Source organism: Agelaius phoeniceus, chromosome 2 (assembly GCF_051311805.1).
Source record: "Agelaius phoeniceus isolate bAgePho1 chromosome 2, bAgePho1.hap1, whole genome shotgun sequence".
Lineage (NCBI taxonomy): Eukaryota > Metazoa > Chordata > Aves > Passeriformes > Icteridae > Agelaius > Agelaius phoeniceus.
In genome coordinates this window covers 113,134,220-113,147,754 of record NC_135266.1, presented here as the reverse complement: position 1 = coordinate 113,147,754, position 13,535 = coordinate 113,134,220, and the positions used below count along the sequence as shown (strand labels likewise).

Below are 13,535 nucleotides of genomic sequence, written 5' to 3'. Positions count from 1 at the left end.
TAATGCAGATTAAGTTGTCCTTTGAGAAGCCACTGCAATTAATCCACCCAGTAACCCCTGAACAAAGAAATACTTCCGTGACACATCAGTGTTTCCAGATTTGGAAAGGATTTGACAAATGCCAAACCGAACTTGCACAGCAAGTGAACTGTAGTGGAGAAAAGAGTGTGCAGCCTCCAGAGGAGGGCATGGAGTACCTAAGAGGGTAAATAACCTACTTGCTCAATGGTAGCATTTATTTTATTTTATTTTATTTTATTTTATTTTATTTTATTTTATTTTATTTTATTTTATTTTATTTTATTTTATTTTATTTTGATGCTTGGCAGTAAAGAAGGGTGTTGGAGGATGTCAGAGGTGCTTCAGAAAAGCCTGCTGGTGACTAGAAATATCTTCACCTTCTGTTAGCATGCAGGTAGCATGCCCACAGCCACCTGAATTCTGACTATGTTACAATATGAGGTATTCCCCCTCGTTTTGGTTCTTGGCCTCGGTGTCACGCAGTTTTGTAATGTGAATGTAAAGTAGTATTTTGTGGAACTCAAAAAGCTTTGGTGATTCTTTTCAAAATGCTGAGCTCTTCTAAATGTCCTTTCTTGGCAGTGCTGGGCTGAGTCTGCCCTGACAACATCACATTTCCTAATCTCTTGCTTCCTACCAGTTCTGGGTATAAGGCAAACACAGGACCCCCGTGCTCTCTGAGCAGGAGGAATGTTGCATGGTGGTGACTCTGGGCTGGCAGCTCAGGTTTCCTCCTCAGGGACTGAGGGAGCAGATGCCTGGAGCTGGTTTTCTTTCTTTCCTCTCTGATTCAGTGTTGGGTAATTAAGGACTGAAAGGTTGCCTTAAGTGCAGCTTTGGGAATTGTATTTTTCTGCAGATGGTGTTCCCTCTTATCAGTTATTGCATTGCAATAGGGGCAAAAAATCTGATGAAGATATGATCCTTTCTTGGAAAGGTTTAGTATTGGAACGCAATAACCATGGAGGCAGATAAGAAGATAATTGGGATTGTGGTGCACTGTGAATGGAAGAAACCTGAGCCAGAGTGCACTGGAAAGAGGCAGGCACTGGTGGCAAATCATTCAAATCCCAGCCCAGTGCCTCCAGCGCAGAATTTGAGTCCTGTAGGAAGGGAATCAAAGCACCACAGGGGACGAAGTCATTACTAACCAAAATAGCTGACATCATCCGTGGCTGTATGGGAACCTGCCTGTTGGTAGGCGTATATGTATATATGTATATATAAAAATTTCCTGGTGTGGATTTTCCCTAGCAATTTATCACTTCGGCAAAAATAAAAACCTCAACAAAACCCAAACAAACGAAGTGAAAAAACAAAAGAGCGCAATGTCTCATAATAAGCTCTTTCTGTTGTGGCAGCAGCTGCAGTTTCTCCTCTCAGATTTCTTTTCTGTTATTACCCAGAAAGAATCAGCAGCTGCTTAGGAAATATTCCAGAAAGATTCATTGAGAAGTTCCTGGCTGTTTTTCACATATTAATCTGACAGAAGTAACATCTTCAAGGAAGAGACTAACTCTCCTGGTCTTTCTCTGTTCCCCATAAATTAGTGGGTTCTGATAACATGGTTATCTAAAAGGAAATAACAGGAGGAAAAATAAAGAAATCACGTCTTGGTGATGGGAGACAAGTATGTTTTTTATGTCACAGAGGGGGTGTGGGAATTGCTTCGGTTATTTTAATGGTCGTGTTTGCATCTCTTCAAAAACTTCTGCACAACCAAACTGCTTCCCAAATGGGCGTATCTGGGGGCAACACCCATAAGAGGGATCATTTGGAAGAGACATTACACATGCTCCTGTGAAAGTAGGAGACCTTCAGGACATGTTAACTCTGCAGTTATTTCGGTGCTGTCGTGCTCTGTGCTTTAGGACTGGAGTGTGCAGCCAGCAGAGTCTGGGTGGGGAAGCTGCTGGGGTGGAGCTCAGTGGCACAGTCCAGATCAGGGGCTCTGAGCAGGTACTCCCAGGGCTGAACTTCCCTTTTCTTTCTTGTGTGGCTTCTTTTAGCTGGGATGTCTCCTCAATAAGAATGCTCCTCCCTGTAATGTGGATGCCTCAGGAGAGGCAGAGCTGGTGCCTGACCCCATTCAGGGATCTGGCAACTGGTGCTTATTAAACAGGTCAAGGGGTAGAGATGGGCAATCGTGTCAAGGCTCAGCATTCCCTCAAAATTTGTCTGGAAGCTGTCACCCTGAGCCTTTTCCCTGCCATTGCCCAGGACAAATGACATTCCCATTCCCTGGTCTCTGGTGCATGAGGGCACAATTCAAATGTCATATTTTGAATTATGTTTGCCCATCATTCAACATCAAAGCGTCTTTGCCCTTCCCCTGTCCTTCTGTGTCACAGGCAGTTCTGCCTCTGAGCTCACTCCTGGCAAAAATCCAAACCTCCTGTCAGCATCCAGAAGTGGAGATGTGGATCTTCACAGAGCATTATGGAGCCTCCAAAGAGCATGGATCTTGCTTCATGGAAAACTCAATGAAAAAGTTGCTCCTTCTTCTTCTGCTGTCATTAGCGACTAGGGGGAAAAAAAGCCCCTACAAACCCCAAAAAGTAGCATGTGATTTTTCCCACAGAAGGACTGAGTAAAAGCAGTTTGGATCTGTAATGTCCAGCACTGCAAAACACTGTCCACTGAAGTATACAAGCTCTTGGGAATGTGGGAGAGATAATTGGAGGTTAATAGAGATTTTACTGCTGGCTGCCTGGCCGATTATTTCTATGAAAAAATCCTGACATTTTTCCCTTTATTAAAGTGAGTTCATGATCATCTATATAAAAGAAAGCTGTATTCTGAGAACACATATGCATTTGCATATGGATGGTGTTCTCTTGGAAATTATTTGAATAAAAATAAAAGAAGAATGAAAACAGGAGTTTTCACTCAAGGGAAAAGTTAATGAACTCACTTCTCTTTCTTTCACTCCCTGATTAAATATTATGTTACCATTTTATCTTTGTGCATGAAGAGTAAAGCCCAATTCTGTATTTTGCCAGCTTCATTCATGAAGCTTTGTATTATTTTTACTGCAATAAAAAACTAAAAATTACTCTCTCCACATGAGAAGCAGAATGGAGAAGAGCAGTAATTCCCCACAGTATGGAGGAAGGAGAAAGACAAGACATTCTCTTTTGTTTGTTTGAATAGGCATGAGATGTGCTCCAACATGTGCTGGCAGGAGCAGTCGGAGAAGACTGGCTACAGAAGCTCATCAAGAAATGCAAAAGGCATGACCTGCTATCTAAGGTATCAGTGAGAGCTTCCTTTCTGAAGAGGTTTTTTTCCTTTAATGCTCATTATTTCACAGAGCCTGTGGGCTCGGTAGCAGATAGTACTGATGTTTTAAAGTTGACTACTTGATCATTCTAATTAGGATCCTGTGGATTTTCAGTGTTGCTAGCTAAGTGAATTTCAGTGCATTTGCAGTCAGACCAGATGAGTGCCACTGGATTTCTTGTGCAGTGGCCAGGTCGCTCAGCTGAGCCAGTGTTACTCACAGGGGGCACCACCTTCTTTTAGCTGGCAGCAGAAGCATCACAACATTCGATACACAAGCCCACATTCGTATGCCAGAGTATGATTCCAGAATTGGCTTGGCATTTTATTAGCACTTCAGAAGGCTATTGCCATGGATTTGCCAGTCTCTGGATTCATGAAATTTGCTAGGAATTCCTGTCTGAGACAGGAGAGCCCCTGAAAACCAGCGCTATGTCAAAGCAACTTCGTGGGGAGTGCCCATCACCTGCTAAACATGGCTGGTTTTCAAACGTTCTTGAGAATAAACAGTGTTGATTCTAATCTAGAAAGGGATGCTTTATGGAAGCTTAGTGCCTGATTGCCTTGCAGTCTTGTTTGATTGGTGCTGAGATGTAAGCAGAGGCAAGGTGAAATCTCAGAAGCGATATTCACATGCAAACCTTGTAATACACAGTGTTCTCAGGGCAGGGTGGGGAAATGTAAATTCCAAGTACGTGTAAATGAAAAACAAACAAACATGAGAATGGGGAAAGGAGATTTAAAATTTAGAAGTGGACTCCTCTGTCCAAGGATTTCTCCTGTGCTGCTGCTACTGGCCCATTGCTCTAGGTAGCAGGAGCAAGGCTTCTAGCTGCCAGTCGACCATTTTCTTTTTGATAATTATTCACATTGCTGTAGAAACGGAAATTATCTCTATTTTCTCACTTCCCAATTGAAAACTGTAATTGCAGCTGCTCCCTCCTCCTTGTTTGGAAGTTTTGCATGCAGAGAGTCATCAGCCAGGCTTGCCTTAAATCAAATCTTCCCATGCAGCCTGGGTTATAATCTAGTGAGCACAGCAGCTGCCTATTCGCAGCAAGGAGAAAAGCAGCACATTTCTCCAGCCACTGGCTAGGAAATTCTTCCTAAAAGAAAAGGGCTATGCCTTGTCTGATTCCTTTATGGAAACGTAAAGGAGTCAGCTTCCTGAGGGCTTTCACAGATATTGCTAATCATCTTAAATTGAAACAGGACTTCCAAAACCAGCATGTAAATCCCCGTAACACACCTTCAATTTCTGTCTCCAAGGCTACCCAGCTGTCCTGATCCTCCGTGACAAGCTCTGGAAATGCAGTGATACTTCCTTTTGCACTAGTCCTTCCCTGCTCCTCAATCCCCCCTGCTCTGAAGTCATCTTGCTTGCATGAAACACCACTCCACAGCATGGTGGTGGGTGAGGAGCTGACCTCAAAGCCCATGGGAAGTCTGAGGGGCAGGGAATGTACAGGCTCTCACCCCTTCCACCAACAGAGAAATGCTGTTTCCCTCAGGGATACAAGAAAATGGCCAGAGCCCCCGTGCAGACTTGCCCAGCTTTGCTCACTCATCTGTGCGAGGGCTGGAGTGGAAGTCTCCTTAAAACAATGCTAATAGGATTTATTCATGCTGTTTTTATCAACCCTTCTTATTCTGCTATAAGACATGCAGTTCATGAATAACAGCCACTGCTCCCCCGTCACAGAAGTGTATTTTGAGGGACACAGTATGTGTAGCCTCATTGAACATTTTCCAGTGACTTTATATGCACACACTGTGCTCTCACAGAGAGCCAAAATCTGCCCTCTTCTGAAGTCCCTTGGGTCTAAATTAGTGAGAGTTTCATATATCGTGATTTGAATCTGAATGTGTTTCCTTGCTTGCAGTCCCTGCGGTCACAGAGTAGGCAAGGGGACTTTGTGCTGTGCTTTACCTTGTGACTTCTGGGGCTTTTGGGGAGTCCTGAAGAACCACATGATCAGCAGACATATTCCCTGTTCTGCCAACACAGGGGCACCTTCTAACAGTGCCCATCTCCCAGGATGCAAGATTTGCCAAGGCACAGGTGTATGGAGTGTCCCAGCAGAGAACAGGAGCCCTCAGCTGCCAGGTCAGCTGAAGGTCTGGGGTGAGACACAGCTTCTCTGAGTTACTTCTCTGACCATTATCCAAGACTCACAGAAGATGTGCTGGATGAGCTGATGAGCCTTTTGTACTGCAGATCTCCTCAAAACGCTGCAGGGTCAACAGGACAGTGCCAAACTAGAATCAATGAGGCCTTACGCAGACACTCAAGAATAACAAGTCAACCAGTGGATTTGCAGGCAGACTGTAACAGCTTGTTATCTGATGTCCCCTGGGCACAAACACTGAGACATCTGCAGTTTTTGACCTTTTTTTTTTTTGTCTCTGCTGGCTCAATAGCTAGTTAGCTGGTCATTCAATGTGAAAACAAAACAGAGGAAAGGAGAGCAAATTGCAATAGGCAGGAGATGTTGGACTATTAGGATGCCAAAAGAACTGGAAATATATAAGTACAGAGGTTGCTTTGCTCTCCTTTATTATTTGTGCATTAAGCTCTCTGAGTTGGTTTTTGGAACTCTGTTAAAAGCAGGGTTTTCAATATGCCAGTTGTCACTGAACTTTTATGTTGGTTTTATTTTGCATGTATTTTGCATCTCTATTCTCTTTGCTTGGCACTGCAAGTTAGAAATTAACCTGAAAAACACACGTTGAGACTTCACTGACTTTCCCAGACTTTTTTTTGGTCTGAGAACACAAAGCTCTCTTCATAGCATCTCCTCTAGTCCCATCAAGGGGAGGGAAGATCCCCAGAAGACTGACTTCTGGATCATCCTTTGTACTGAGATCTCAGTTCCTTGGAATGCAGTGACTGCACTAGCTTATATGCACGGGGGGTGTGGAGCCTCCTTCCTGTTTCTAGGCTCTTGTTAATAAAGAGTGTGCCCACATTCTCAGACAGGGCCCTAATCACCAGTCTTAGCCTAATCTCTTAATTAATTCCTGTTAATGTAAATGGACTGGAAAAGATTCTTTTAGCCATAGTGTTCAAGAAATTAGAAGTCCTTTTTTGAAGAGACGGTGTGTTTCTTCTTTCATGGTCTGGTATAATGACAGCACTGTCATGCTGTATGAGAAGGATTTCCCACATCCTATGGCGCTCACTTCTCATCCCTGGATTATAGATTATTTTAAATCAACTCAGGATAATAGGTGACAGCTCAGTGTATATTATGTGTAGCATTTCAGTCTAGCACAGGCAGAGACCTCCTGGCCTCTTGTTTCCACAATTTCTGTGCCTCAGAATGGCCTAAAGTTAAGGTTGGGTTACACACCTTGTGTAATAGAAGGCAACAATATGTGAAGTTCAAGGACCTGCCAAAGAAATGCAGTGTTCCTGCTTCTGATTTAATCTGATTTATTCTTATCACATGGATGTCCTGCAATCAAGGTCAGAGAAGGATTTGAGCCTGTTTCTGATGTGGGAAGACAGCAGTCCCACAGGTAAAAAACACAATGAAGAGCTAAGTTCAGATTGACCTTACTGAAAAAAAAGCAAGCTCCCAAAATGGACTGTAACTGGTCAGTTACACTCATGAGAGTGAATCTGGAGCAGGGTAAGAATTGTGGAATTGTACCTGCCCACGTTATAAACAGAGACTCCCCTCTCTCGTGACTTCAATTTTGCCTAGGAGAATTCATATAAAAACAAATAAATGACAAGAGAAATGTTTCTATTGTTTTCCTTCTCTGTATCTAATGAAATCTGTTCCTTTAAAACAGAGCAATATCCTCCCCTATGATTTTTTGCAGTCACATCGCAGAAAGAGAGAAAACCTGAAAGCAAAATTGAGTCCTTTTGATTTTTCCTAGTTCAAGAGAGGAGACATGCCAGTGGGAAGGAGAATAAAAATCACACTGAGTAAATCGGATTTTAAACTGCCTCTAATGATCAACAGCAATTATACAAATATTTATTTCTGGTTTTACAGTTTATTTGTGTTAAGGCCGACAGCAGATTTTTAATTTGATATTCAGTCTTCCTTATTAAAAAAATTGTATCCTTTAGATTGGTTATTTAATTATTTACTTCTGTAGGAGTTCAGAGTGCAAGTTGTTCCGGGGATAATTTTGTCATATACTGCTTTAGAATGTATTTTATCCTCCCTAATTCTTTGGTTGCTTAGGTACTACAGATCAAATCCTGTCTGCACTCAAGTTGACAAGAAAATGTCCAGTAGTTTGAATAGGGTGTTGATTTTATCCTTACTGTTCCTGCCCTAGTGGGAACTGCCATAACATCTAACATCAGATCTTTAGCATCTCTCCAGTACTTTGAAGTGCAGCCCCTCATATTTCATTCACCATCTCAACCAAGAAGCAACAGAGGGATTGCAGCCCTGCTGCTGGAAGTGCAAGAGGGAGGCAGGAGGTAGGAGGATGTGTCATTTATTGCTTAACAGGTTGGATAACCTTTCTGCATGTGGTTTGCTCATGTGGCGACAGCAACATGATGTGCAACCCACAGCCACAGGCAGCTTTTTGCAACCTGCCTGTTTTGCAGCTGTGATGGCTCTAACCTGTGAGACCATCAGTTATCTAGAGATATGCTGGTAAATCTGTATGCATGGAAATATCACGACACATGGGGGTTTTCCTTGTGTGTTTTGTGCTCAAAAGCTCCAACAAATTTCAACACATAGAGTGTTTATGAGTGCTTAAGTAGTCAGGAACCCAAGCTCAGGAAGTCAGATTTGAAAATCTTAGAAATTTTGTCAGTCTTAGAAAGATGTGCTCTGTTGAAAGGAATCTAGTCTAAAGATGTTCATGAAGCTGGAGTTTATGTTGTAAAGAAACCTGTAGCTGTGGTGTGCTTTCTATTTTCCTGGATTTCATTATGCCTTCCTGCTTCACAGAACAGCTGTAACATTAAACCCATTGAAATTTGTAAAGTGCTCAGAAATCCACTGAAGGGAGGCTGTAGAGGAGTAAAAGGTACTCAATTTTCATTGCTGTTCTATCAAGCAAGAGAGTTTCCAGAGTGTCTTAATAATAAATAAGAGTAAATAACTGCAAACTGTAGAATCTGGTCTATGCTCATTAATAGGTACCTTTGGGTCTGTGGTTGAGGAGAATCTCTTTTGAGGAGAAGGTGAGTATAGATTTGAAGATTTGAATTCAGATTTCAATATCTGCTTTACCACCATGGCTTGAAGCATTAGAGTGTGCTTTAGTAGCGTGTGAACATTATCCAGGTCTACCGGAATTTGAATAATTGTGGCAGATTGTTTGACCATTTTCTTCTGTCAGATTTCAACTAGATTTTCAAATAAATCATTCACCAATATTTTTTCCTCATGGTTTGGTTAGCTCAAGAGCCAGCTGAACAATATTCATCAAATAAATTACTCACTTTTTCCTCATCAATCTGCAAATAATTTATTCACAAATACTTTTACATGAGGCAGCCAGCTCTAGCCAGGACAAATCAAGGTAATTTCCTACGCTTTTGATCACATGCCAGTAGGACTTTATCTTGGACAGCTCAATAGAGACAGGTTTTAATGCATAATACATAAATGGCTAAGCTGAGTTTTTCACAGTTCTTTGTGAGCTCTCTACTATTGCCCATATTTCTGTTCAACTGCTAAAGGGGAATGACAGGGGGGCATACATTTTCCATCCAGGTACGCTCAGAAACATTTCACAAAACCGAGCGTGGGGCTCACGTCAGCCACAGCCGTGATGGGGCAGCCCGTTGGCTGGAACACGCACTCTGTTCACTGGAGCAAGGTGAAATTTAACAAGAGTTGAGAAGAGGAAATGAAGACAAGTATTGTGCCTGCTTGGAGACACAAAGGGAACCTAGGGGCGGAATGAAATCAAGCAACGTGGAATTTCGCCAGCATGCTGGGGATGAAGTCCCTAGCTCTTGAGAAAAAGGTCCTTAAATGAGATGGCACATCCCTGCACAAGATGTCTCCAGGACAACGTTTGTGCTGTGGCTGCCTTTCCCCAGGCTTCTCATGCAAACAGCTTAGAAGCCACTGAGAGCCCTCTTCCTGCCTTAGAGGCTGCTGTGCTGCTGACGGGGCAGTGGAGCATGGCCTTACCTGTCTGTCTGCCCACGCCTCTCGTTTGTTGTGGAGAGCTCCTGGCTGCCACACGCCGGGCAATGGCACCAAAAGGTTTCTCCCCTGCTTAAGGTTTGCATCCTGCAGTCTGCACTGCATGAGAGGAGCACTTTTGCATCTCTGCTCCTAAGCAGGTGCTGGGTCCTCATCAGTCCAGGTCCTCCTGCTGTTGGTCATCCCTTCTAAATGTTCTTTATTCTTGCACTCCGTGTTGGATGTGGGCCTCATACACAGACATTTCACCCGATCCTCTGCTGCTCAGGCAACAAGGTGGGGAGAACAAGAGTTGTTTATCCATGTTTGCCAAGAGAGAAACTGCAAAGGCTAGCAAGTGTATGTTGGGGGAGTGGTGCAAGCAGGGAGTGGTTGCGTGTGGGCTTCTTTAGGATCAGGGTGTGTTCATGTTTCATGAACATGTGCATGCATAATAGTGTGTTTAATATAACACTCCAATCTTGATCCTTCCCCGAAATTCTGCTGGCTAACCTAGTTACCCCCAAATGAGAGACACTTTCAGCCTATACATTATGCAGAAATGTAGGTATGAAGAAACGTAAGCAAGCATTTTTACAGCATCATCAATAAATAAGTACGTGCTATCTACTCAAATCAACAGCATGCTAAACACTGAAAGTCAAATGGGATGCCTTCCTGAGAAACAAACAACTGACCATGTATTTACTCTGCAGCTCATGAATAAACATTGAAAATGCACAAAAACAGAGGAAGATATTTGTTTCAACTTGGAGAAAGCTTCTGGCTCAGACTGGCTCTCATAGCTGAACGATACAAAATGGAATTGGCAAGGGGGAAAAATGACATAATCACATACATGTAACAATCCATTGAAAGTAGGACACACAAAAAGGAGAAGAAAACAGGCTTTGAAGGAGAAGGTAGACTAACACAGCGGTCAACTTCAGACCTGCTCTTTCTGGCATCTGTGCTGGCGATTTACCAGCCTTGGAGAAACGGCTCTCAAATTGAAAGACAATCTCAGACACCTGCTTAAATTGTCACAATGTTACAGAATGTATTTTAACACACCCTGCTGCAAGGCCATGTGCTGAGGAGGGAAGAGCATAGTGATGAATGGCAGGATAAAGATGCTTTCAGGAAAAACACAGATGCAGAAAGAGATTTGGGGACTCAACATGGGTAATGAACTCCACAAGCTTTTTGTACAGCACAGGAAATGGTCTACTTCCATTTTTAGTTATGAGAGAAGGGGGAAAACAATGACTGAGAAATTACTTTTACTCTGAGCACAGCATGTGTGTATAGACCGCAATGACATTGTACCCACGCTGGGTGCCTGCAAGTCAAAAAAACACTTAGAAACACTGGAGTCCAAAAAATCTGCAGTGACCAAAACTAAATCCTACAATGTGAGGCTTCAAAGGAAACAATCTATTCAGTTAAACAAGAAGTTATTAGAAGCACCATGTATGGTTACTTATCCATGAAAATGGGATGGGTATGCAGTTTTGTAGGCAAAGGCATAACAAGTTCTGATGTCTCAAAGTTGAAGTTAGACAAATTCAACCTTGAAAGAAGCAATTTCCTAGCAGCAAGGATAATTAAACATTGGAATAAATTAGTAGGTGGAAGAAGGCAGTTGCCACTGAAGAAGACTCCATTACTTGGAGACTTTAAGACGTGTTGTCTTTCTAACTCACTTTGATCCAGCTGCTGAAGAAAAAATCTATGGTTTTTGTATATGGGTCAGATTAATGGGTTATAGTGGCCCTTCTGTCTGGAAGTCTGACTATATGTAGGGGGAAAATGGTTCTTACTGAAGTAAAAGAGTGAGAGGTGCTTGTTGAGAACACAACCCAGGGCTCAGGACAGCAGGGTTTCAGGACTAAAGCTTGATGAAGGATCAGGAGTTTACCCAGTGCGGTGGAAGCTGACTGGTAAGAGTGAGACATCTAACTTGCTTTCTGAATTTGATGTAAGGGACACGTCTTGGTTTATGGAAGTGACATATTCCAGTGAAGAAAAAATGTGTTTAAATGCTGGCTAAAGGAGGAGAGCAGAATGACTGGGAACAGGCAGCAAGAACAAGCAGGGATATGAGGGCATTTTGAATATATTTGAAGACAGCCTTGTTTTTTTCATACAACTTTTCCTCAGTCATGTTTGTGGATTCAGCCTCATTTGCTGTCTGGGAGCTGTGAGAACTTCAGTTCTGCACAGGACCAAGTGTCCTCCAGAGAGCTCGTGGCTGCAGCTCTGCAAAGAGGTCGATCTACTCCTTGCAGGAGCTCAGGTAACTGTGGTTGGAGGGTGAAAGTTCTTCTCATCAGTTTTAGGAGGGTCTCATTTCATTCCTATCAGGCAACACCCTCCTTCCTGTAAAGCATAACAGAATAACAAAGTCCAGCCTAAAATCCAGTCTGATAATCATGCTCAGTCAAGAACACAGCGCACACTTCCTGAACCTCGCCCAAGCCAAGTCATGCTCAAGAGCAAGGTGCACTGGAGACGCTAGAATAAAACCTAAACCAGCCATTTTGAGCAGGAGCAGCTGCCCCACGCCATGCATAGGCTCCAGAGATTCCCCACAGGAAAATGTATAACACAGATCCTTCTCTACCACAGAGCCTGGACAACAGACAGCAAGGTGTGCCCAAGGAGAGCACAGATTTCCCAGAGAATGTGGCAAGGGGTCTGAAAGAGCAGACAACTGTCCGAGTTACTAGAGAGCCGCCCAGTGCCTCCGCTCTTTGTTTTTACAAACAAACAGGAAATTAAATCCCCGAGCAAACAAAAATCTCTGAGCAGGCTGGGAAGGAAGGTGGTGGAGTTGGTGGCATGAATGCCATGCTGCAGCAGCCCCTTATTAAGTAAACTGGGATCTCAGGCAGGGGGAAAGAAACCGAGTCTCAAAAAAGGGCGATGCCGCTTGTGGGGCTGCCTGGCACCAGTGGGCGAGGGAGCCGTGGCCTTGTCCACGAAGTGCTTGGGGTACAGACACACTTGGGAGGGTCTGTGCTCTCCTGCTCCTAACTCAGGCCTCAGGAGAGCAGGACAGAATCGCTGGAGCACAGGCAGGCCAATGCTGCCCGTGGAAGGGTAGGGCAGACGATGGGCACAGCCGGCACTGGTTTTTGAGGTCACACAGGCATGGAATGGGGCACGAGTGCCCGCCGTGCCTGGAGCAGCCCAGGATGGGCACAGGGCCAGCAGTGACTCCACACGTGTGCGGTGGCTCCGTGCGCGGGATGTGAGCACCGGCGGCACAGCCGAGCCCCGGACACGGGGGGACCCCACCCCGTGAGGCGGGGCCGGACGGGCTCCGCAGCCGGGGCAGGAACGAGAGGCCAAACAGCGTCCCGGCCCCACGCTGCCCAAGGGCCGCTCCCGGGGCTCCAGGGGACGCTCCCGGCCGGGCCAGCCCGCCCTCCCCGCACCGGGGCTTCCCCAAGCCACGTGTGCGCGGCGGCGGCGGCCCCGGGAGGGAAGAAGGGAGGGAGGCGGTGAGGGCAGCGCCGTTCTCCACTGGGCCCTTCTCGGCGAGGCGCTCCCCCGCGGCCCCGCTCTCCGCCCTCCCTCTCCCGCCTGAGGGGAAGGGGCCGGGCCGGGCCGGACCCCGCGCCGCCCCCGCTACCTGCGGGCGGGGGCGGGCGCTGGGAAAGTTTGTCTCTGTGGTTGGCTGCGCCGCGCGGCGCGGCCGGTCGGGGCGGGCGGGCGGCTCCGTGCGCTCGCAGGGCAGCGAGCGGCCGGCCGAGGAGCGCTGCCGCCGCCGGTGCCCCCGGGCCAGCCCAGCCTGCGAGCCCGCGGTCCCGTTCGCCTAGGGAGAGGCGCCGCGCAGCCCTGCCAGCATGGGGCACCGCGGGAAGAGGGCGTCCTGCCTGCCTCTCCTCCTCCTCGTCCTGCTGCTGCTCGGTGAGCCGGGGGTGCGCGGCCGGGGGCGGCGGGGAGGGCGGCCGGGGGTGCTCAGCCACCTTGCCCGCAGGTAGCGCGGCGGGGCCGGGAGGGAGGGAGCGGCCCGCGGGGCCGTGCCCGCCCGGGGCGCGGCGGAGCCCGGCCGGGCGCTGCCCTCGGCGGGGCCGGGCTGTACCGCCTGCCCGCCGG

General features: G+C 46.0%; 1 protein-coding gene across 1 annotated transcript in view; it reads left to right on the top strand.

The window, feature by feature from the left end:
• Positions 1-13,117: 13,117 nt before the first annotated feature.
• PTGFRN (prostaglandin F2 receptor inhibitor) overlaps positions 13,118-13,535 on the top strand; it is a 67,463-nt gene continuing 67,045 nt past the window's right edge. Inside the window, exon 1 of the mRNA XM_054628210.2 lies at positions 13,118-13,346. Coding sequence (XP_054484185.2) covers positions 13,283-13,346 — 64 coding nt within the window. The 5' untranslated portion in view covers positions 13,118-13,282. The remainder of the gene's footprint in view (positions 13,347-13,535) is intronic.